Genomic DNA, 22,841 nt, shown 5'->3' on the forward strand with positions numbered 1-22,841 from the left:
GCCGTGGATTTGTAGATGTTTTGTTGCCTAATTTTGTCAGGACTGGAGTCAGCAATAGGCCTTGAACCAATGACCTGAGGAATGTCAGGTTGTGAGATTATGGCAAGATTTGTCCTTCTGAACTAATTACTGTACAGTGTCTCATTAGGCCTCTTTAATGTGTAAACAAAACAAATATTTTATTTTGTTTATGGATTGGTTATTTAGTTTCAGTTGCTGTATCTAATCATGAGTGGTTTCCAGCTGCCTGAAAATAGAGCATTGATAATGAGGTATGGACATTGAAACGTGTTTGCTCAAGTTGGAAAATCTTTTAAGTGTTTTGTTTACGCATTAAGGAGGTCTAAAATTTTCATATATAAAAGCTTCCAGGTCTGCTTACTTGCTGGTCTGAGCACTGGGAAAAGTTTGCCCTCTCCTAAACCATGTAGGAGCCAAGTCTGTCAGACAACATGCTCTCCTTTCTTTAGAAGATTGAGGGACTTGTGGAGATCCAGTTTGAAGTTTCCCTTTATAATCGCCTCAAACTTAGTTGATTAGTTTAATCAGAAAACTAAGAGTCTAATCCTTGTTGCATTACACATGTGTACACACACACACCCACACACGTTTGCATGCATGCGAACGCACTGTTTTCTTCCTCTCGGTTAGGATAAATGCTTGGGTCAATCACAGTAAGAGTGCCAAAGAAATCTAGCCAGGACAATTCATTATTATTGGTGGCTTACATAATTTTCAGCTCCCAATGCTGGAGGGAGGGTTGTGGAGGGGCAGAGTCGAACAATTTTTTGTGTCTCTCTTCTCCTTCCAAAAGCTCTTTACAATTGTATAAAGGAAATAAGCCCTCAGCACAGGAATGCTGAGGGTTTCTTGCAGACCTGCAGTCTTCCTCCTGGGAATCGTGGACTGCACATCATGCACAACAATTTTTTTATTCATCATAAATGTATATGGTGTTCCATTAGCTAAAATACATGTCCTTACCCCCAAGTGGCTTACAATTTAAACATTGACAGTGGGGAAGAAAACATAAGAAGGGGACTTTTTTGTTACAGGCTGGCACAGACATTTGTTAACAATGCCTCTAAAACATCCAAAACAGTTGCTGCATGGTGTGACAAAGCACACTCAGCACCACTCATCCCTTCTCTATCCTAGCCAAGCCTTGTGCTTTTATATTACACCCTTGTTTGGGTAGCCCAGGATTGATTTTATGATGCATAAGAAGTTCAGCAGGAGCTCCAGGCTATTGTGTGGGATTCCTCCATACTGGAGACAATTGCTTTAAAAAAATCCCTCCATTTCTATTACTATAAAACACATTCCTTAGTTTCTGTAACCCCAAGTAGCACTCAGTGTACATTCTGTAGAGACATATTTCATTCTTCTGTCATGCTGCACATTAACATGTCAGTAAAACAGAAAGATTTACCTCAAAACATGTTTCCCCCCGTCCTCATCTTAGGTTGTACTGTGGGACATTTCAGAATACGAAGAGAGGTTACAAAATGCAAAGACTGGAGGAGGTGGAGGCAAGAGCACCACAGTTAATATGGTTAGTACTTCTATTTATCCTTCTATACAAAGAATATCATATAAGTAACTTAGGGCTAATTCACAGGAGTAATTTTCTTTTACACTTGAAGCCCCAGTCATTCTAGGATGCATGTTCTGGCATGCGCCTACAGATACAGGTGCCATTACCAGTTTTGTGAGAGCTGGAAAAAAATGACTGTCCTAGTCACACACATAAGTTTGTTCATGAATTCACTTCCCAGAGACAGCTGAAGCCAAACTGAATATGACATGAAAAACATGAATGCTTACATGTACCTGTTTATGTACATAACCTTGTCACTGTAGTTACATATTTTGCTCTGTATTTGGATACACCATCTGCTTCCTTGTGTGTTTAACTGCATAGTTATATGATTTGAAATTTTGGTCAGCCATAACTATTTTTTTTATTTTTTTAAATTGTTCTGCCGTAACTGTTGAGGCACATTGTTTTTCACATTACAGATTTCAGTCTCTATGATTCTGTGGTTTGACCCACATTACCTAACTAGCACCAGGAACTTTCCCAGACAGAAGGCTTTACTGTGGGTTTGAATTCGCCCCCCAAAACAGTTGCAAAAAGTGGATTTTTTTAACCCACTATTCCGGACATAAATCGGACTAGGCTCTAAAGTACAATGAAAATCTGAATTGTGTGTGAAGTGCTCCCCATTATCTCACACAGACTTTGGCATGAATCCAGCTGATGTGTAAATGCACATTCTCTATTCCAGTGGATAAGTGAGCTAAAAACCCCTGGGAATGCTCCAGTTCTTTGCTGAGAGAGTGCTTGCCCTGCCCTATGTTATGTTTTTCTCTGCAGACCACTAGGGGGTGCTACTGTGCCTGTTTCTGCTTTTGTACTTGGAAGTTCTACACTGCTATATAATATTGATTCAGGAGAGGATCCCTAATCATATAAAGAATGCCTTTTCAACTGCAGTGGTAATGTGGGGAAGCAACTTACCTAGGGAGCAAGAGACTGTTAGTTTGAATCCCTGCCCATGTGCTTCCCAGACTCTGCCTAGTAATATTTATTTTTATTTATTCAACATATTTGTATACCACCCAAAATGCAAGTCTCTATATATTTGTATATATATTTGTAGTCACCTGTATCAGGCAGCAGTGATATAGGAAGCTGCTGGAGGCAGATGCTCACTACAGTGACAATGGCAAAGGCATCATCTCATACTGCATGGGAGAAAGGCAGTGGTAAACTCCTCCTGTATTCTACCAAGAAAACCACATGGCTCTGTGGTCGCCAGGAGTCGACACCAACTCAATGGCACCATCTTTGCTTTTTCCTTTTACTGCCCTATATAGTGTGTTAACCTGCACCTGAAAAATGGTGTGTTTGGGGGTCTGTCTGGAAAATGCTCTGTCAATCCTTCCTAGCAAAGAGCAGAACATGCAGACCCCATGCCCTCAGATGTACGCTCAGCTGACGGGTGACCCAATGCCTTTTGAGAAAACTATGTGTGTCTTTTGCAAACAGACAAAATACAGCCTATGCAAACAGGACCTGAGAGTGCATACATGATATATAAATGAAGTTTAATGCAGAAAGATGCCCTCAAGGTCTACAATGAAAGGGTAGCCTAACCATAAAATAATTATTAGTTACTACTGAGAAACGAGGAGACCAGGGCACTCATCCATAACATGTAGTCTATGCAAGTCTGGAGGTGTTGCTTTTGCCTGAATTCCAAGAAATTGGGCCAGCCCAATAGATCAGATTACACCCCTGCATTTTTGGCAAAAGTTTGAATCTATCTAGAATTTTATTATTTATTTGTTTAAAATATTTATACCCCGCCCCTCCAGAACATTACTGCTTGGGGCAGCTCACAACATTTATAAAAGAGTTAATAGAAAGAGTCATTGCGATTAAAAACAAAAAACAAAATCCAAACAAATGGGAGGTGCATACCAAAAACGTGCTTTTCTTGAAAACTCAAGAAAAGAGTAGAAGGAGCTGGAGTCTGAAGTAGATGCAAGTGGCATGGACATGATCAGGTACCCATGTCTATATACCATGCATTTTTTGTGAAGTGGGATAGACATACTTAACCTCATTTGGCTATGCATGCATTAGATTTCATAGGCCTTTGTGAGTTTGTTGTAAAGCAGTGTAGAAATATTCATAGTAGTAGTTTCAGAGCAGGCCTCTGTATTTAAACAATGAGGACATTCACACAATTAAAAACTGTGTTCTACCCAGGTTTGGGAGCTGTGTGTGATCTCAATTTTTGGTTGTGTGGAAGCAAGGTAGGAGGAAAACCTAGGTAGAAATAATTATGTTGGAAGCAAGGTAGGAGGAAAAGCTATCCAGGTTTTCTTCCTGCCTTGCTGTCATGCAACCCAGGGGCGTAGCAAGGTTGGAGTGGGCCCAGAGACAAGATTTTAAAATGCCCCCCCATCACTGAAGTTTATATAGAGAGGGAGAAGGAGAGATGTGCCACAATAGAACATCGTCCTAAATTATTTTTTAAAAGCTTTTGTAAATTGTGGACGATGCAAGTCCTTTAATGGTACTAGAGAAAGACATGCTGTTCTGGTAGCTCCAGGTCTTAACACTCACATCAATTTCAGAGGATGAATACAACTGAAGGAAGCCCGGGCGGGTGCATGGCTGGGGGAGTCAGTCATGTGACTTGCCTCTGCCCCCCCACCGGCAGTGGGCCCCCAGACAACTGTCTCCCCTTGCCCTGTTATAATTATGCCCCTGATGCAACCGGAAATTGGAGTGCACACAGCTCCCAACCCTGGATAGAACACAGTTTTTGATTGTGTGAATGATTTCAATGTGTTACAAAATATGATGACATGACCTTGCTCCTAAGAAATAAAATGTCATGCCCCATTTTAGCCAAGCTTCATGCTGGAGCAACAAGTTGGGAAGGAGCCACACCTGGTGAGATACTGCGCAGTCTCTTGCATAGAATACAGCCATAAAGCAGTAATAACAGATATACACTGGCTGCCAGATACTTTTGAGGTAAGTTTCATTATTTGAATTTCATATTTGTGCCACTACTGCTTAAAAAGAAGAAGTACAAGTATTGTCTTACCTGATGTTTCTATCACTTCCTGGGATAGCCAACATTGAAAGAATTATCTGAACTGCATTAAATAGAAAATGCATATGAAGCTCAGTACTATTTACCTCTGTGATTTTTGAGGCCTGTTTCACATATGACATATTTTGTATATAAAGATGTATTTCATTGTGGGAGAACAAACCATGTACAAACACAAACATAACTAGAGCAAAATAGGATAGTCCATCACCCACGTCTCAACGCTGAGTGTCAACATCAGCCTGGATAGTCCATCACCCACATCTCAACGCTGAGTGTCAACATCAGCCCTGACATAGAGAGCGGTACCGACTACAGCATTGTCTACTCGGCATCAAGATCATTTGCTCTCACCAGCCACGACACTGATACAATCACCTTCACCGGCAGCCCACCCAACTCTGCAAGCTTCGCATCCTTTCCGGTTTCCTTTAGCATCTATGTCAAAGATGACGATATAGAAGACAGTTTGGGACCAGGCAATGCCCAGCGACTGTGTAACATGCTAGACTCTGATGAAAGTACACCATCAAGCTCGACCTTCTACAGCTTTTTGAGCCACGATCTCAATGCCGAGGACAACAGCATGACTTTCTCGATACTGAAGACACCAGGCGCTTTGACTTCTTCTGCTTTTCAGCCCTTCCATTCTGTGGCTTGCCAGCTTTCAACAGCTTTCAGCCTTCTAGTCCACACATCTGGAGGGCAGCTAGAGACTATGTCTCCACACAAGCCTTGATTCTTGAAGGGGGTTGTGGAGATGCAGCACAAAGGCATATACATTCCCCTGGACTTCCATCAGACTATCAAGACTATAAGCTTTGGAAGGCTTGACTTCAACTGTTGACATCAATGGTTCTGACAGCTAGGTAAGTCCATTGACTCTTCCAAACTTGCCTGCTCCAACTGTGATGTTAGTCTCTATACCGACACAGGTCACCTCGTTGTCACCGCCAGCTCCCTCTGTGCCTTAGATATTGATGCAGGTTACTCTTCCAATTTTGGAGACCGACACGGTACCAAAGCATCCTGTCTTACATCCATGCATTTCCACTCAGACCATGGAGGCACCTCGACCTCAAAAGAGCCCGTCAATGCAGACTATAGTCCTGGACATAACTTCCTCCACTACTCAAATGGTGTCCAAGAAGAAGGTCCCTGCCCCTTCTGTACCAAAGAACTGTGATACTGACAGAAGACTATGAATCTGATTCATCCACATCTTCAACTTCGAATTTATCTGACCACCCTGATGATTTGCCTCTCAAAGTGGTACCTACCGAAAACAATTCACCAAACGAAATGAATGTTTATATTTGAATCACATATAACAAACAAATAATGTAATGGATCTGAATTGTAATACAAACAACAAACCAACAGATCTGTTGGTATATTTGAATCACAGTCTTCTAGGTTCACAGCTCAGCCTCAGCACTATGAGCTGTCACTTCTGTGGCTGAATGCACAAAACCTGTGTACTAGATTATACATAACAAAAAACAAACACTGCCTAAAATGACACCAAGCTACTGCCCAGCAGAACATCTGAAAGTTGGAGTTCAATCATTCTCAGGCCCTTGGACTTGGCATACCCTCCTGAAACCTTGGCCACCCAGGTCTTCTTTTTTCTTTCTCAGAGGTCCGATGTGCACTGGGTGTGCGCCAATGCAAATCTAAATCCTCCAAGCCACACTGTGCTGTTCTTTAGCCTATGCTGCTTGTACACCTACTTGCACTGCAGATTAGAACAAATCAATTTGGTGGGTTCATTTGGCATAGAAGGTAAAGCTAAACTTCTTGCACACTTGAAATTCTATGTTGAACTTGAAAGTGTATTATTCTTTCTAAGATTTAGTGATTTTTGTGTATTTCAAAATATTTTTTCTTTTCTGTTTTTCAAAAATATACACTGCAGCTATGCAACATTAATAATCAAATCCAAATTTGCTTTTGTGGGGCATGTTTTTAAAAGACTAAACTTTGAGGCTTGTTGATATATTTAAAGGCACTAGTGTTAAGCATTAACTTGGCAGATATAATGTGATAGGGAATGGGACAACTCGCCGCGGCCAACTCACCACTGGTCAATTGAACACGGCCAACTTGCCGCAGGGAACAACGCAACTCCCCCCCACACACACACACAAGCCCATCCTGTCACTTTGGCTTTTGATCCAGAGGGGACAAGCAGGAGGGAGGCGACAGGAAGCTAAATTCCCACCTGCCACCCACCAAAGCATGTCTTTCACGTTCTGCAGTGGAAGGAGGAAAATCTCTGCATTCCTACCTGTGGGGTTGTGCCTCATGAGAAGTGAAATGTCAGGTGAGAAGCCTGCACCAGAGCTGTAGAGCAGGCGAGCTGCCATTTTCCTCCTCATATTGCCCTTTGTGGGTCTCCCCAAAGCAGCAGCAGACCTTGCTGCTGAGTTATTTTATTAAAGCAGACTACCTCACGTTTATCCCAGGGATATTAAAAGAACACTTGAGGGATCTAGTGTGTAGTTGAATTTTGAATTGTTTAGCAAAACTCTTAGGAGGAGCTTTCCTGGCCAAGGTGTGTGTGTGCATGTTATACTGTTGTTTTTTAATACTCTGCAGGAAAGTACAACTCACTGCACCCTATGGCCCAGCATAAAACTGCTTACATGGCAGAGAAGATATCAAGATGCCACGCGAATCATTCACTCTGCAGGATTGTACAGACTGTTAGGCTTTTATCTATTAATGTTGGGAATTCTCTCTAGTAAGAGATACCCTTCTATTACAGCAGAGTGTACAGAGGCAAAACACAGCTGAGTCTGCCCAGGCGTGCGTGTATGCTGAGAGCAAAAGAAACTTGGAGACAGTTCATAGTTTCAAGTCAATATAAGGAGTCTTTATTGGAGAACTCCATTCTAGATAGGAAAGTGGAGTGATCGTATCTCTAATGTATCTATCTAGCTGGATGCAGACAGATGCTGTCTGCATCTCTGTGCACACATGGTGCACAGAGAGGCAAGTGTATGTGTAGTAGGGAGAAGAGAGGAAGGGAGGCAGGAAGGAAGGAAGTCCCTGAGAGTAGCAATCTACATACCAAAGGGATAGTGTCAGAGCAGTAGAGAGGAGGAATGACCAATGTCTTGACCCCTCTACCCCTCTGAATCACTAGTCTGTCCCCCTCTGTCATTGAGACATGAGACAGCGCAGAGTCCTTCACTTCCAACAACTTAATTATTTTTGCATGAACAAGAGACTGGGTTGTAGTCTGGGCTGCATTATCTGCACGTTGAAAACTGGCATATCTTCTAGCATCCTCCCCATATCACTTATCTCATCTGGGCCGCATTATCCGAATGTTGAAAATTGGCATATCTCCTAGCATCCTCCCCATATAGAACACAGCCTCTTGTTGGACACTGTGGGGTTTCAAAATAATCACGCAATTGTCAAATCATGCTTGTATTTGGTGTGGTGTTAGACTGTCTAAGAATCTCTCTGCATTCCTACATGTGCTGTTGCGCCTCATGAGAATTGAAACGTCTGGTGCGGATCAATTTCCCCACTCTGTTTCTGGGCCCAGCCCTGTACAACTGCCAGAGCTTGGATAAGTGTATACATGTTCAGGCTCTGGGGAGGCCCACAAAGGGGCAATATGAGGAGGAAAATGGCAGCTCGCCTGCGCTAAAGCTCTGGTGCAGGCTTCACACCTGACATTTCACTTCTTATGAGGCACAACCCCACAGGTAGGAATGCAGAGAGATTCTTCCTTCCACTGCAGAACGTGAAAGACATCCTTTGTTGGGTGGTAGGTGGAAATTTAGCTTCCTCTCACCTCCCTCCCGCTTGTCCCCTCCAGATCGAAAGCCAAAGTGACAGGACGGGCTAGCTGGGGGGGTGGGGGGGTGTTGCGTTGTTCCCTGCGGCAAGTTGGCTGTGGCGAGTTGTCATAGACCCAATGTGATACACCCCGCTTTTTCAAGAGTCTAAATTCAATAGTCACCAAGGCTGTCACCAATGCTGCTTAATATTTACGTGAAACTGCTGAGTGAGGTCATCAGGAGGTTTGGTGCTGGGTGTTATCAGTATGCTGGTGATATCCAAATCTACTCCTCCTTTTCATCTGCATCATCAGGAAATGGCACTCATTCTCTAAATGCCTGCCTACAGGCAGTAATGGGCTGGATGAGGGATTTAAAAAGGCACTGAAGACACACTTATTGACCCAGGCTTTTAATTAGATTTATATTTTAAAATAATTTTAATACTGGGTTTTAAATGTCTTTAATCTTTTAAATGATTTTAATTGTTAATTGATTTAATGTTTTAAATGATTTTGATTGTAAACCGCCCAGAGACGCAAGTTCTGGGCGGTATAGAAATATTTTAAATAAATAATAACAAATTGTAGTTGAATCCAAGCAAGATGGAGGTGCTCATTGTAGGAGTTCAGAATCTGAGGGATGAGTTAGATCTTCCTTTGCTGGATGGGGTTACACTCTCCTGGAAGGAGCAGGTGTGCAGCTTGCGGGTACTCCTGGACCCAGGCCTCACTTTGGTATCTCAGGTGGAGGCCATGGCCGGGAGTGCTTTCTGTCAGCTCCAGCTGATTCAACAGCTGCACCCATTCCTTGAAGAGGATGACCTCAAAACAGTGGTGCACCAGCTGGTAACCTCTAGGCTTGATTATTGCAATGCACTCTATCTACGCGGGGCTGCCTTTGTACGTAGTTCGGAAACTTCAGTTAGTTCAAAATGCAGCAGCCAGATTGGTCTCTGGGGCAACCCAGAGAGACCATATTATGCCTGTTTCAAAACAGTTACACTAGCTGCCGATATGTTTCCGGGCAAAATACAAAGTGCTGGTTATTACCTTTAAAGCCCTGCATGGCTTAGATCCGAGAGAGTTATCGAGTGCCTCTTCTGCATGATTCCCACCGCACGTTAAGGTCATCTGAGGAGGTCTGTCTCCAGTTACCGCCGGTATATCTGGTGGCAACTCAGAGGTGGGCCTTCTCTGTAGCTGCTCCTGGCCTGTGGAATGCACTCCCAGTAGAAATTCATAACCAGAATTCATTGCTGGCCTTCAGAAGAGCCCTTAAAATCTATCTAATTGGCTTGGCCTTCCAGAGTTTTTAATTCGTTGTAAATTGCTTTTAACTGCTGAAAATGTTCAGCCTGGTTCTCCACGGTTTTTAACTGTTTAAATGTTTTATTGGTATGTTTTATGCTGTTTTTATAGTTTTGTTTTTAATTGTTAATTGATTTTAATTGTTTTATTTTGATGTAAACCGCCCTGAGCCATTTTTGGAAGGGCAGTATATAAATCGAATGAATGAATAATAAATAGTATTCATAACTGAAACCAAAGGAAACTTTGCTCCCTTCTCCAAAAAAAGTGTTTAAGCTATAGCCTCACATTAGTCACGCTATGTTGGGGTATTGTTTTCCCATATCTGCATTTGAAGGATGTAAGAGTTTTTGCATTCCAACTTCTAGCGCTAAATGCTATTTCGCTTCCTCTTTCTAGCTCAACAGAATGGGCACCGTTTTTGAGAACAGAGCTGGAATTTGTGCACAGCTTGTCACCTGCTCACCAGACTGGTAGTACTTCTATAAAATACTCATTGCACCACAAGCTATAAACAGCCTTTGCTACTGCTTTGCCTCCCATCCTCCTTCTCACTCCCTCTTTCTTCCCATTGTTTCATGTAGGCCGCTGTAAAGTGTAAAGTGTGCCCTCAAGTCAATGTCTACTCCTGGCGACCACAGAGCCCTGTGGTTGTCTTTGGTAGAATACAGGAGGGGTTTACCATTGCCATCTCCCACGCAGGATGAGATGATGTACTGCTGCTTAATTATTTGTGTTTTACATTGGAATTTAGGAAGCTGCCTTGTACCTAGTCTAGCTCAGTATTGTCTACACGGACTGGCTGGAACTCTCCAATATTTCAGGCTGGAGGCTTTTCCAGCCCTATCTGGAAATGCCAAGGATTGAACCTGGGACCTTCTGCATGCAAAGCAGGTGCTCTGCCACTGAGCTCTGGCCCCATAATTTGGATTTTTCCTAACTTTCATATTTCTATACCATTCCCGTAACTGCATTTAGTCACATAATCAGCAGGTAGTGAAACAAGAAGCACTACTGTAATTTTCGTCGTTTTCAATAAAATATATTTTAAAGTTAGCCTAGCAACAGTGGAGACTGAAAACACACCCCCATTGGCCGATGTGATTATGAAATCACTTTCCTGTTCTTCTCCGGGGCAGATATACTGCAGTTTAGTCTGCTGGGTTTTCTCTGCCAACTAACAGACGCCAAAATCATTAAGATGAGAAAATACATGGGCAGGGGAGGTGGGGGATTCAACCAACTTTGCTACCAACTAATGAGGAGGTTGCAGCTCTGATTTGGGTGGGATACTGGGGTAGGGGGACTGTGCAAGGGGCTGTTTACTTAGTTACACTAAAAGAAAAGGAAGCTCTCTTTCCTGAGGCTCCCCCACCTTAAATTAGATAGGGATAAAAGCACTTTCCTGTTCTGCTCTGGGGCAAATATGCTGCAGTTTATTCTGCTAGGTTTTCTCTGCCATCTTCTTCTAGGATCACTAGAGATGGTGGTAGAGAAAGGGTTCCTCAGCCCCAGTATCGCCCCGGATCAGAGCTGCCACCACTTCAGACACCAAAGGCTTGCTGTATTAAAGAAGAATTCCTCAGTCCCCACACCACAGTATGCTACTCAAATCAGAGCTGCCTCTTCCTCATTAGTTGGGAGCAAAGTTGAATGAACTCCCCCCGCCCCGCCCCCCCCCCATGTAGTTTCTCACCTTAATAATTTTGGGGCCTGTTAGTTGGCACGAAAAAAACCACACACATGGAGAAAACCCAGCAAAATAAACTGTAGTATATCTGCCCCAGAGAAAAACAGGAAAGTGATGTCATAATCACATCAGCCAATGGGGATGAGTTTTTCATCTCTCTCCAGGACTGAGGTTTTTAGCTAACTTTAAAGTACTTTTTTTTTTTTAAGGAAAACTGTAACACTTAGAGCACTAATTGTTTTAGTGGAGAAGAGAGCAGGTCTTGTGTAAGGAAGCATGACTTGTCCCCTTAAGCTAAGCAGGGTCCACCCTGGTTGCATACAAAAGAGAGACTAGAAGTGTGAGCACTGTAAGATATTCCCCTCAGGGGATGGACCCGCTCTGGGAAGAGCATCTAGGCTCCAAGTTCCTTCCCTGGCATCTCCAAGATAGGGCTGAGAGAGATTCCTGCCTGTAACCTTGGAGAAGCCAGTCTGTGTAGACAATACTGAGTAAGGTGGACCTATGGACTGACTCAGTATATGGCAGCTTCCTATGTTTTTTTTCTATAGGTATAGTATGAGTAACAGCTGACCACACAATGAATTCTGAAATTTAGGGGAAATGCCCATTATTGTTAGTATGTCATCTGTGAATTGGTACCTGGAATCAGGATATATGTATATTAAACAGCCACACAAGACTGGCTTGTGATCGCCTTGCCTACTCTCAGATATATGATTTAAGACCCACCAAGCCAACTGCAGCCCACCAGTCAGGTATGGCACCCCACCAGAGCCTTGAAAGGCCTTCTGTTTTTGCTGTCTAGCTGGAACAGCAGAAACAGGGACTGTGTCAAGCACTTAATGGGCTGCACTCAGCTTGGTGTATCAAATGTTGTCCAGGGCTGAGTCAGAGTAAGGGATTCCCCTTTGGCCAGTAGATGTTGGACATTTCCTTATATTAACCCTAGGAATAAATGTCATAATTTATTTGCATGCGCCATTTTATTGTGTTTATGGAGCATGTGTTTAGTCCCCCATGCTCTCTGGTAAGTGGCACTGCATAATGCATGTAGTATAAGGGGCCACAGTATAAGGGGCTGCATTCTTGTTTGCTCACCAGAGGCAGATCTCCCATGAGGCAGAGTAAGCCTGTTGCCTCCTGTGCAGGTTCAAGGAGTGATTCAAGGGCAGCAAGCGCACACACCATAGGCGCCATTCCATTGGCTTCCCTGTCACCACTCTGCCTCATCCCACTGGGACAGGCAGTGCCTTTTCCCCTCCTCGGCCTGGTAGGGCATACCTCTCCTTCGCCCCACCCCACAGTGCAGGCAAGAAATGCTTCTACTGCCACTGCTTGGCTCAGTGGCATAGCCTGTTTGTGTGCTGCCGCTGCTGCCTTGACAACGTGGCCTGAGAATGCTGGACACCTGACTGCAGATGGTGAGGGGGCACCATGTTTGCCTCAAAAAGCAAAATCTGTTCAAGTACCTCTGACCAGATAGAACATGTTGGGTACTGTAGAACCGGCATCACTGGAATGAGCTGGACTGGCTATTCCTTCAGGGCTCATCCAGCCTTACTGTTCTATCATTGTTCATTTCTGTGCAGTACAATCTATTTTTGGGATCTCCGATCCCAAAAACCTGCTATCCAAGCTTCAAGTGAGAAGAAAAAGGAGGAGAAGATCATTGGAGTCCCCCCTGATGTGCCTACTACTTTCAAACACCTAGATCTCTCCTGGAGGCCGCTAATTAAGGTACAGCATTGCACAGAATTTGTGAGAGCAGGCAAGATGTATTGTTGATGCAGATGTGACTAGAGTGTCTCTTTTAGTTTTATGTTTAACCTCTCCACTGTGCCTTTTCAGCTTCTCAAGACAGTGAGAATTCTCTCTGAATTATCTATGTTTTAGGAAAGGATGGTTTCAAATTAGGACGTACAAACACAATCCCACTCCAGGGACCCAGGAGCCAGAGCCAAAGACTGTGTGCATCTACTGCTTATTCACAGAGAGGTTCCTTTGACCTAACCACTTGCTGTTGTCAGCTCTGATGGCACTGATCACCTGCTGGGAGGCCTGGGAGGGAGAGTGCCTGAGCAAAGCTTGGCACTGGCTTGCTTTTCCCATTCTCTCTGGCATAACGTTTAATTTGTACTACCAGAGCTGATGGTGTCGATCGTGTGTCAGGCAGTGGACATGCAATATGAAACAGTGATTGTTGGATGAAAAGGAGACTTTCCCTTCCGCAACAGCTATTTGCACACATGGTGGGGTAGAGCCACACATACGGAAAATGTTGCAGATAGAACACTCTCACACAACAGGTTTTGATATGCTTCAAAAGCATCTGAGCAAATGTCAAGCAATACTAGTTGGGTTAGTAAAGGCCTGTATGCTTTCAAGTCTGTCTATCACATTTGGGTCCCACATACAGCATCACATCCTCAGAAAAGCTCAGGACAGTGTACATGGGGTTATCTTATTTGTAATCCTCACAACAACACTGTGTGATTGCATATTCTGGAAAGACATGACTTACCTAAGAACATTTACAAACCCGTTTTCAGGCAAAGGGAGAGAAAAAGAGCTACATTTCCAGTTGTATATAGGTTACAACTATATAGTTGGTTATATAGTTAACTTCTTAATCCAAATACTTTTAATCAATACGAACAGAATGTTTCGTGTCAACTTATATAACACAATATGGGAAAATCTGTTCCAAACAAGACATAGCAAACCATTCGGAATACAAATGATTTACATTCCAAGGCCAGTGTAAGTCATACAGACCACCAAATGGATTCAGAGTCACTATGTGGCTAAAACAAAACAATCTTTACTTAAGATCTTGAATAAGTATACACCTAAAAGGTTATTTAGGACCATTGACTTATGGCATCTGGGTGGGTTTTTCTCCCATCATGTTTATTCTCTCTCGGAATTCTCCATCTGTATGTTAAAAAGAAATGTATACAGAATCCTTAAAGAGACCTGCGTGAGAATTAAGATGTCTGCCCTGTGGAGTATAAAATTCAGAGTTGTGTAGGAAGTTTCGCTTCTTGGGGTACCACAACAGACTGTGGATCCTTACTGCTTAGTGTCGGTCACTTAAAGTTTCCTAAATATAGTGCTAAAAAAAAAAAAAAGTTCAATCCAGCCAAAAGGTTAGCACTTTAAAATCCCATTTATTTAATTGGAAGAGTCAGACACATGCCTATTTTATTTCTCTTCAGGATTTATCTTACCTTTCCAAAAGGCCAAGGCAATTTTAATCTCTCCTTTTGAAACCACAGTACTTAGAAGCACTTAACTTTAGTTGGAGCATGCCCATTCTGATTAGGACTCTATGTAGTTGATATAGCTGAAAATATTGGCTGACATGATGCACAGTCCTAACAGGGATAGGAGGGTATTGAGGCACCACTGCTGTGGATGTGGAAGCAGTGGTGTCACTGGGGAGGATGCTAGTTGATGTAGTTTCTCCCATTGAGGCAAATGGGAGAAACTACAGTAATGCTGGTAGCACAACTGCCATCCTCCCTGTGTTGCTGCTGGTTCCATGTCTACAACAGTGGTGCCCCAATCTGTGTTCTCTCTAATTTTTTTCCATCTGTATACGGAATGAGTTTGGTTCTGGTGGCAGTATCAAGGCAATGTGCGCACACGTGCATTCAAAGTGGGGCCTTTCTGATTCAACCTGAGCAGGATCTAAAATTAACTGAGTGGACATACAAAAATGTGTGAGTGCACGCACATGCCTTAGAGGTAACACTGGTCTCAATACCCTTCCATCCCTGTTAGGACTGTGCCAGCCACTGGCATTAGGAAATAACCTTGCTCAGGGACCTGCAAACCCACTCACCAGTAGTGAGTGTCCCCAGCCCTCTGGCAAGCAGGACACCCAGCACCACAAATGTCTCATTTTCCCTACCATTTTTTATATGGTAAGCAGCAGTAGGAATCCTATCTGAGCAGCAGAAGAGGTCTCCCACTGTTTCTTACCATCTCCATATCCCAGTGCAAATGACAGAAGACCGGCTTCTCTGTTAAGCCTCTTTCTTACTGCCAGAAAAGGATCTGATGGAAGAGAAGGGATTGGTGGCAACGACAAAGAATGGCTAGCTATTGAGCTAAGTCTAAATTTCCAGATCCCTGACCTTGCTCCTTCTGTAACTGGGAGTGAGGTATCTTTACGTTTACCTTGACAGAGTTATCTACAGCTACAACTCTTTCATTAACAGATGGGGCCACAATAAAGCCATGTTCAGACATTATGAAACAGTAGGTGCTGGTCCCAGGTACAGTGCTCACAGGAATGTGCCAGCAAGCCCCTTGCCACCATGCTCCATAACTCTGCCTCTGATGGCTGCAAAGACAGTGTTCACCTCTCCAGACAAACACTGCTTCCATGGATAGCAGGGGGTATGGGTTTAACACTATGTTGGCATGGCAGAGAGGGGTCACCAATCCACTTCTGTGCCTACTGCACCTGGGCATAGCATCCAGAGTTTCCGAATGTCTGAAGAGAGCTGTATATGACTGATCTATTTAGCCTTACTCATTCTCCAAGACAAACACAGCTAGCAGCAGTGGCGGACATGATGAGAAAAATTGCTCAGAGTACTCCCACTGAAATTAAAAGGACAAATTAGGCAAAGTCTAACTTGTCCTTTTAATTTCTGTGGGACTACTCTGAGTAATTCCCCTTATGTCAACCGGCTTCCTTATACCATACCACTGAGTAACCACTAGAAGGGGTGGAACCAGCATTCCCTCTAATTTCTTTCATTTATAATGAGTGCAGAATGAGTTTTGTTCTGGGTGGCAGTATCAAGGCAGTATATAGGAACATAGGAAGCTGCCATATACTGAGTCAGACCATTGGTCCATCTAGCTCAGCATTGTCTACACAGACTGGCAGCGGCTTCTCCAAGGTTGCAGGCAGGAATCTCTCTCAGCCCTATCTTGGAGCTGCCAGGGAGGGAACTTGGAACCTTCTGCTCTTCCCAGAGCGGCTCCATCCCCTGAGGGGAATATCTTACAATGCTCACTCATCAAGTTTCCCATTCGTATGCAGCCAGGGCAGATCCTGCTTAGCTAAGGGGACAAGTCATGCTTGTTACCACAAGACCAGCTCTCCTCTCCTAAACACACACATCATAGGAACATAGGAAGCTGCCATACTGAGTCTAGCTCAGTATTGCCTACACAGACTGGCAGTGGCTCCTCCAAGGTTGCAGGGAGAAATCTCTCTCTGCCCTATCTTGGAGAGGCCAGGAAGGGAACTTGGGACCTAGATGCTCTTCCCAGAGTGGCTCCATCCCCTGAGGGGAATATCTTATAATGCTCACTCATGTGGTCTCCCATTCATATACAACCAGTGTGGACCCTGCTTAGCTAAGGGGACAAGTTTAGGCTAAGTGAATGGACCTTTCCTGATCAATCTGAGCAGAATCTAAAATTAACTAAGCAGGCATCAAAAAACATGTGTGCATGTGCACATATGCACACCTTAGAGAGAACACTGGATGGAACTAGTACAGCTTATTTCTGTTCCAGAATTCTGATCTTTTGCCACTCTGCTGAAAGATCTTGATCTCAGCTGCTCAGATAGTTATCAAGAGACTTCTCCTGGTACTTTTCCTGAGATGAAGGTATTATGGGAATAAGAATGTTCCCTTTCCTCTAAAAATATTGCCACTGCTGCTGTTTTTTTGGAAATGATTCAACTGACTAGTTCACCCTGCAAGTCAAGAAGGGAAAAATGACAGATGTGATATATATATGACCTAAGCTCAATGTTTAATGTTTTTTATGACTTTAGTTGGACCTAATAAAAGCATTATCTTAATTTGGATTGTGGACTTTTCTTCTAATGGTGGACCAAGATGGTTACATACAATTTTGTGTTGCATAAATAATACTTCCGATCTCATTTTTCAATAGAGTAAAATGTGTAGTCTGTATTTCTGTTGCAAAGACAGGGGTGTAGCACCCATTCAGCGAATGGGCTCAAAGAACCTGGGCTGTCACATTCCAGGGGCCATGCCTGGCACCCCAGCCATACAAGGCTCCATTTTTGAGACATTTCAGCCAGTGATGGGCTCCCAGCCTGGCCTGGAATCAGAGGCGTATCTAGGGAAAATAGTGCCTAGGGCAAGCACTGAAATTGCACCCCTGTCCAAACATCTGACACCCATCTTTCAGATAACTTTACCATAATATCGGCTCAAAAATACAAGTTCAGACACTTTCAGGAGAAACAGGTTGTAAGCAACACACACATGCATACACACATACATACAGCCACACGTGGCACATATGTGCCAGTTGCCTTCCCAAGGAAACGCAGCACATCCATGTGCTGGGCGTGTCTCCACAGAGCTAAGCAGTGAAAGCTCTCTTTAGCAAATGCTCTGCCACCTCAGCACACCTTACCTACAGGTTGCTGTCTCCAAGAAATTCAGGGATGGTTTTTTTCTGTTCAAACAGCTTTTGCCTTAAAGGGAGATGGCGGCAATGGGAAGGGAAATCCTAGGGGTGGGCCCCAAACAATCTGAAATTATCCAGCAGTTTACAATAGGCTTGGATCCAGCAGCCTGATCAGGAAGAAGGTGGAAGTTGCAACTAGCCACAGAACAGCAAAAACAGTGTGATATTCAGTTTTTGGTGGGGGGGTTTAAAGCACCACACAAGTTAAAGGCAGGCACTTTCCAAGTTTGAAATCCCACAAACTTTATAATCAGATTGCTTGACAAATATTCAGATAGATAGAGTTCTGTATAGAGAATTAAACAGCATGCGAGTGAATATTTCTATTTTATTCCTTGCCTCTCCTCCTGACCCTTCAGTTTTGCCATTGTCTTTTTAAGGGATGTTTTGTCCACTTTCTTTTGTGCCATTTATATCTGTTTTTTAAATGCTCGGGTGCCTTGCCAACAACTTTGCATTCTTCTGACTCCCTAGATCAGTGAAAAATCTAGACTTGAGTCTTGCAGAGGCCATTTGAGCATGTGCGGTGGCCATTTTTGTTTTCAGCAGCCTTTTTTTTAATTTTTAGAAAATGGCAGCCGCACATGCTCAAATGGCCCCTGTGAGGTCCTATGCCTTGCCAGGCCTCGCAGAGGCCTTTTGAGCATGTGCGGCGAACTCCAGAATGGCCACTGCACTGTTCTTTGTAGGCCCAAGCAGGCCTGAAAATTAGCCCAAGACAGGCTGCGGCAGTGATCCAAGAGGCCAGCAGCGGGAGGGGGAACCTTTGCAGACCCCCCTGTGGCCCTTAGGAAGCCCCCCGAAGGGGCTACAAGGTTAGGGAATCTGAGAATTGGGGGGGGGCAGCATGGCACTGGTGCCCCCCCCGTGGTGCCTAGGGCATGTGCCCTGGCTGCCCCCCTAGTTTTGCCTATGCCTGGAATGCCTCTCCCCGGCCTTTGCAAGCAGGGAGAAGCCATCCCGGCCACGCTGCTAACGCGGTGCTGGGCAAATTTTACTTCCAAATGGGCTTTGTGGCCCCATTTGCTAATGGGGTCATGCCCTCTGTGTCTGACATCAGATGCAGGGGGTGTGGCGGGTGCTGCCTTTGGCAGGATGGACAGGGACTGCCAGCGTCCTCGCTATGCCACTGTGCAGAGAGATGCCCAAAAGTGATGTAGTCATGTAACTCAATGTTGTTATGACCTTTTAATTATCAAGAAATAAATTCTTATATCTTAACACAGGTAAATCTGTCCAAGTCAAACACAAGTGGAGAGTTTAGTCCAACAAAAATTAGTCTCAGAGAAGAATACTACCACACAAAATTCCAAGGTAATAATACATCTTATGTGATATGTTTCTTTCTCTCTCTCTCTCTCTCTTTTTTCTTTTTTTTTAACAAAGAAAGATCTGATTCCATCTCTTTGAATCAAAGCATACAAAGTTTTGCGCCAAGAGTCAACGTCAGAATAAAGTAAAACGAGAAATAAGTTTAAAACAAAAACAAAAACAAGAAAGACAATTTCCACCAACTGGATTTCAATCACAAAATCATGGATCACAAATCAAAACCAGATCTCGGAAACAAACAATGACCTTGTTGAACATTATATTTTATGAAAGATTCCCAAGTTTATAAAAAAGAATCTGATGGAGAGTTATTCACATCAGCTGAAACTTTGGAAACAGAGGCTTAGTCCCATTATTTAATGAACCAATCAGCTAAAGAGGATTATAGAAGAACGCCAATTGGCCGCATAAAGAATCCTCGTTGCCGTGATCATATATAAAGACAATTCAGTATACTTCACTGGAATATAAGATTTTGTCAAACTTAAAAGAAAGATTTCTGGTAGAAAAGGAAATTTGGTACCTAAAATTTGCTCCATTTTACAATGTATTTGCTTCCAAAATGATTGGGCAGTATTGCATGTCCACCACATATGATAAAACATCCCTATGTGATGGTTACATTTCCAACTTTCTTTTGGGAAACTGCTTTCAACTTTATGAATAGTCATAGGAGTCACATACCACCAAAAAGACATTTTATACTAATTCTCCCGCAAATTATTGCTAAGGGTAAATTTAATACGTTTCTTCCATTAATATTCCCAATCACTAAAATCAATTGTTTTATTTATATTCTGCATCCATCTAATCATGCACATCTTTACTTGTTCTTTTTGTTCTGCACGGTCTATATTATATTTATAGACCATGCCAAGCAAATGATCAGGATTTTTTTGAATTAATTTTTCAAAATCCGTCAAATCCCTAAGTCTCCCTCCTTGTCGATGTAATTCATGCTGAACAATTGAACCCATTTGAATATACTGAAACCAGGGAGGTTTTTGAACGGACTCCTCTATACGCATTTGAATAGGTTTCAATTTCACATTATTAACTTATACATTCTGCAAAGTACAAGATTTTTCTGTCCATGATCCAAATTTCCCATTGTTCTTCTTCATGAAAATATGCGTTTGAAATTGATATCAAAGGAGAAACTATTGGACTTATTCTGTTCTGATATTTACCCCAACAATGTAAAAGACTACTTCTTTAAGACTAGTATGTAATTGAACCTCTGAGTCTTTTCTCTTTTTGGTAACCCATAGAAAATTGTGTAAACCTTTAGAAAGACCAGATATGTATGTTTGGTCAGATATGTTTCAAGGAAATTCATAACAACAATTAGCATAATTAAAATGTGTGGAGCAGAAATAACAGTATCCCCAAAGAGATCAGATTATTCAATCTCTATGGGATCTTTCAGAATGTGCTTCTTCACCAGCCTGCTATTCAGATTCATAGATGGGACCAATCTTTTGTCTTCTGCAGGTGCCGGTAAAATGTGTGCTTAAACAGTCAGTTATAATGCCCCATACACTGCACGGTTTAACGCCGGCAGTTCCCAGTTGCCCATGCAACTACATGCTCTTAATAAAGCATCAGTGGTCTTGTGCAAAAGGGCAAGAGCACAAATGCTTAAACTAGCATGCCTGCACTTTGAGAGTGGTACTTACATTATTTCCAATGTAAGTACCACTCTTGAACTGTGGGCATGCTAGTGCAGGCGTTTGTGCTCTTGCACAAGACCACCAATGCTTCATTAGGAGCTGACAGTAGTGTCAAACTGTGTAACATGTAGACCAATGTACCCACTGAATGTCTGTGTGCTTCCTAGGGGCACATCTAAACATTTTAACTTAAATTATAATTAATTATAATTAAAACTGGTTTAATTACTATGGATTCCCCTCAAGAAATGTTGTGAAATTCCTCTCAAGAAATATAGTCTGGGAGGGGGCGAGGGATTTCTCCCCCCCCCAAATTCAATTTTTATTAATTTTAACAATAGTAATATTGTCATTCATTACAAATACACACAAAAAGGTGGACTTCCCGCACACATCTCTTCGTGATTCATGAGCTATAAAGTTTACCCTTGCTATAATAATAATTCAAAGCATAAATTTAAACCCTTACAAACATAGCTAATCTACCCAACCTGCAGTTTTTTTGCTAAATTTCAAACCCTGCTGTAAAGTCCATAGTAGGAAAGTAATTCTTTAGATACAACAAGAATGGTTTCCAATCTTCTTTAAAACATTCCAAGTTTTGGTCTCTTATTAGTGTTGTAAGTTTTGCCATCTCCGCATATTCCAAAAATTTCATCAGCCAGTCTTCTTTTGAAGGCAGTTCATTACTCTTCCATTTCTGTGCATATATAATTCTGGCCGCCGTAGAAGCATACATAAAAAATGTTAAATTAGTTGTAGAGATTACACCTTGTGTTATTCCCAGCAGGAAGGATTCTGGCTTCTTAGGAAATGTCATTTTAAATATTTTCTTTAACTTATTATATATCATATCCCAGTAGGCTTTAGCCTTCCTACAGGTCCACCACATATGAAAAAAGGTGCCTTCAGAATGTCCACACTTCCAACATTTGTTTGAAACATTTTTATACATTAATGCCAATTTTTTTGGTGTCAGATACCATCTATACATCATTTTATAATAGTTTTCTTTTATAGCATAACATGCAGTGAATTTTAAATCATTTTCCCATAACTTTTCCCATGCTGCCATTTCTATATTACGCCCCACATCTTGAGCCCACTTTATCATAGTCATTTTAACCACTTCCTCTCTTGTCTCCTCCAGAAGCAACAGTTTATACATTTTAGAAACTAATTTTTCATCATTTTGACATAATTCCTTCTCAAAATTTGAAGTCTGATCCTCAAATCCAACTTTAAAGTCTTTCTTATATCTCTCATTTAACTGATGATACTGAAACCAATCTCTGACCAAATCTTGTATTTCAGTTAAACTTTTTAACTTACAATCCTTTTCATGAAAATGTAACAAATCCCTATAGGTACCCCAACACATTTGCATATTTACTTCTTTGCGTGATAAGGCTTCAATCGGAGATATCCATAACGGAGTTTTAGGTTCAAACCAATTTTTGTATTTTAACCACACCCGCATTAAACTCCTTCTCACATAGTAGTTCAAAAAGTTTTTATGTATTTTACTTTTTTCATACTACAGATACGCATGCCATCCAAACCTTCTGTCAAATCCTTCCAAATCAAGAATTCTAGGGTTTCTTAATGTTATCCATTCTTTTAGCCATGTCAAACAAACAGCATCAAAGTATAACCTTAAGTAAGTCTGGCAAGGTAAGACCACCTCTTTCCTTTACATCTGTTAAATTCTTAAAATTAATTCTTGGTCTTTCCCCCTGCCAAACAAACTTAGTTATGTCCTTCTGCCATTGCTTAAAAGAAGTTAGAGTGTTAATTATGGGAATAGTCTGAAAGAGAAATAACATTTTAGGCAAGACATTCATTTTCACCACTGAAATTCTTCCCATTAAAGACAAATTCATTTTAGACCATCTTTGTAGATCAATTTTCACTGA

At 42.3% G+C, this 22,841-nt stretch overlaps 1 protein-coding gene across 2 annotated transcripts in view; it reads left to right on the top strand.

Moving 5' to 3' along the window:
- DNAI3 (dynein axonemal intermediate chain 3) overlaps positions 1 to 22,841 on the top strand; it is a 76,946-nt gene that overhangs the window by 42,213 nt on the left and 11,892 nt on the right. For both annotated transcript variants that reach the window (XM_053242790.1, XM_053242789.1), the window contains exons 12-16: positions 1,466 to 1,555; positions 4,430 to 4,558; positions 10,150 to 10,223; positions 13,033 to 13,180; positions 19,147 to 19,234. In XM_053242790.1, the coding sequence (XP_053098765.1) occupies positions 1,466 to 1,555; positions 4,430 to 4,558; positions 10,150 to 10,223; positions 13,033 to 13,180; positions 19,147 to 19,234 (529 nt within the window). The remainder of the gene's footprint in view (positions 1 to 1,465; positions 1,556 to 4,429; positions 4,559 to 10,149; positions 10,224 to 13,032; positions 13,181 to 19,146; positions 19,235 to 22,841) is intronic.

This window comes from Hemicordylus capensis, chromosome 4 (assembly GCF_027244095.1).
Source record: "Hemicordylus capensis ecotype Gifberg chromosome 4, rHemCap1.1.pri, whole genome shotgun sequence".
Lineage (NCBI taxonomy): Eukaryota > Metazoa > Chordata > Lepidosauria > Squamata > Cordylidae > Hemicordylus > Hemicordylus capensis.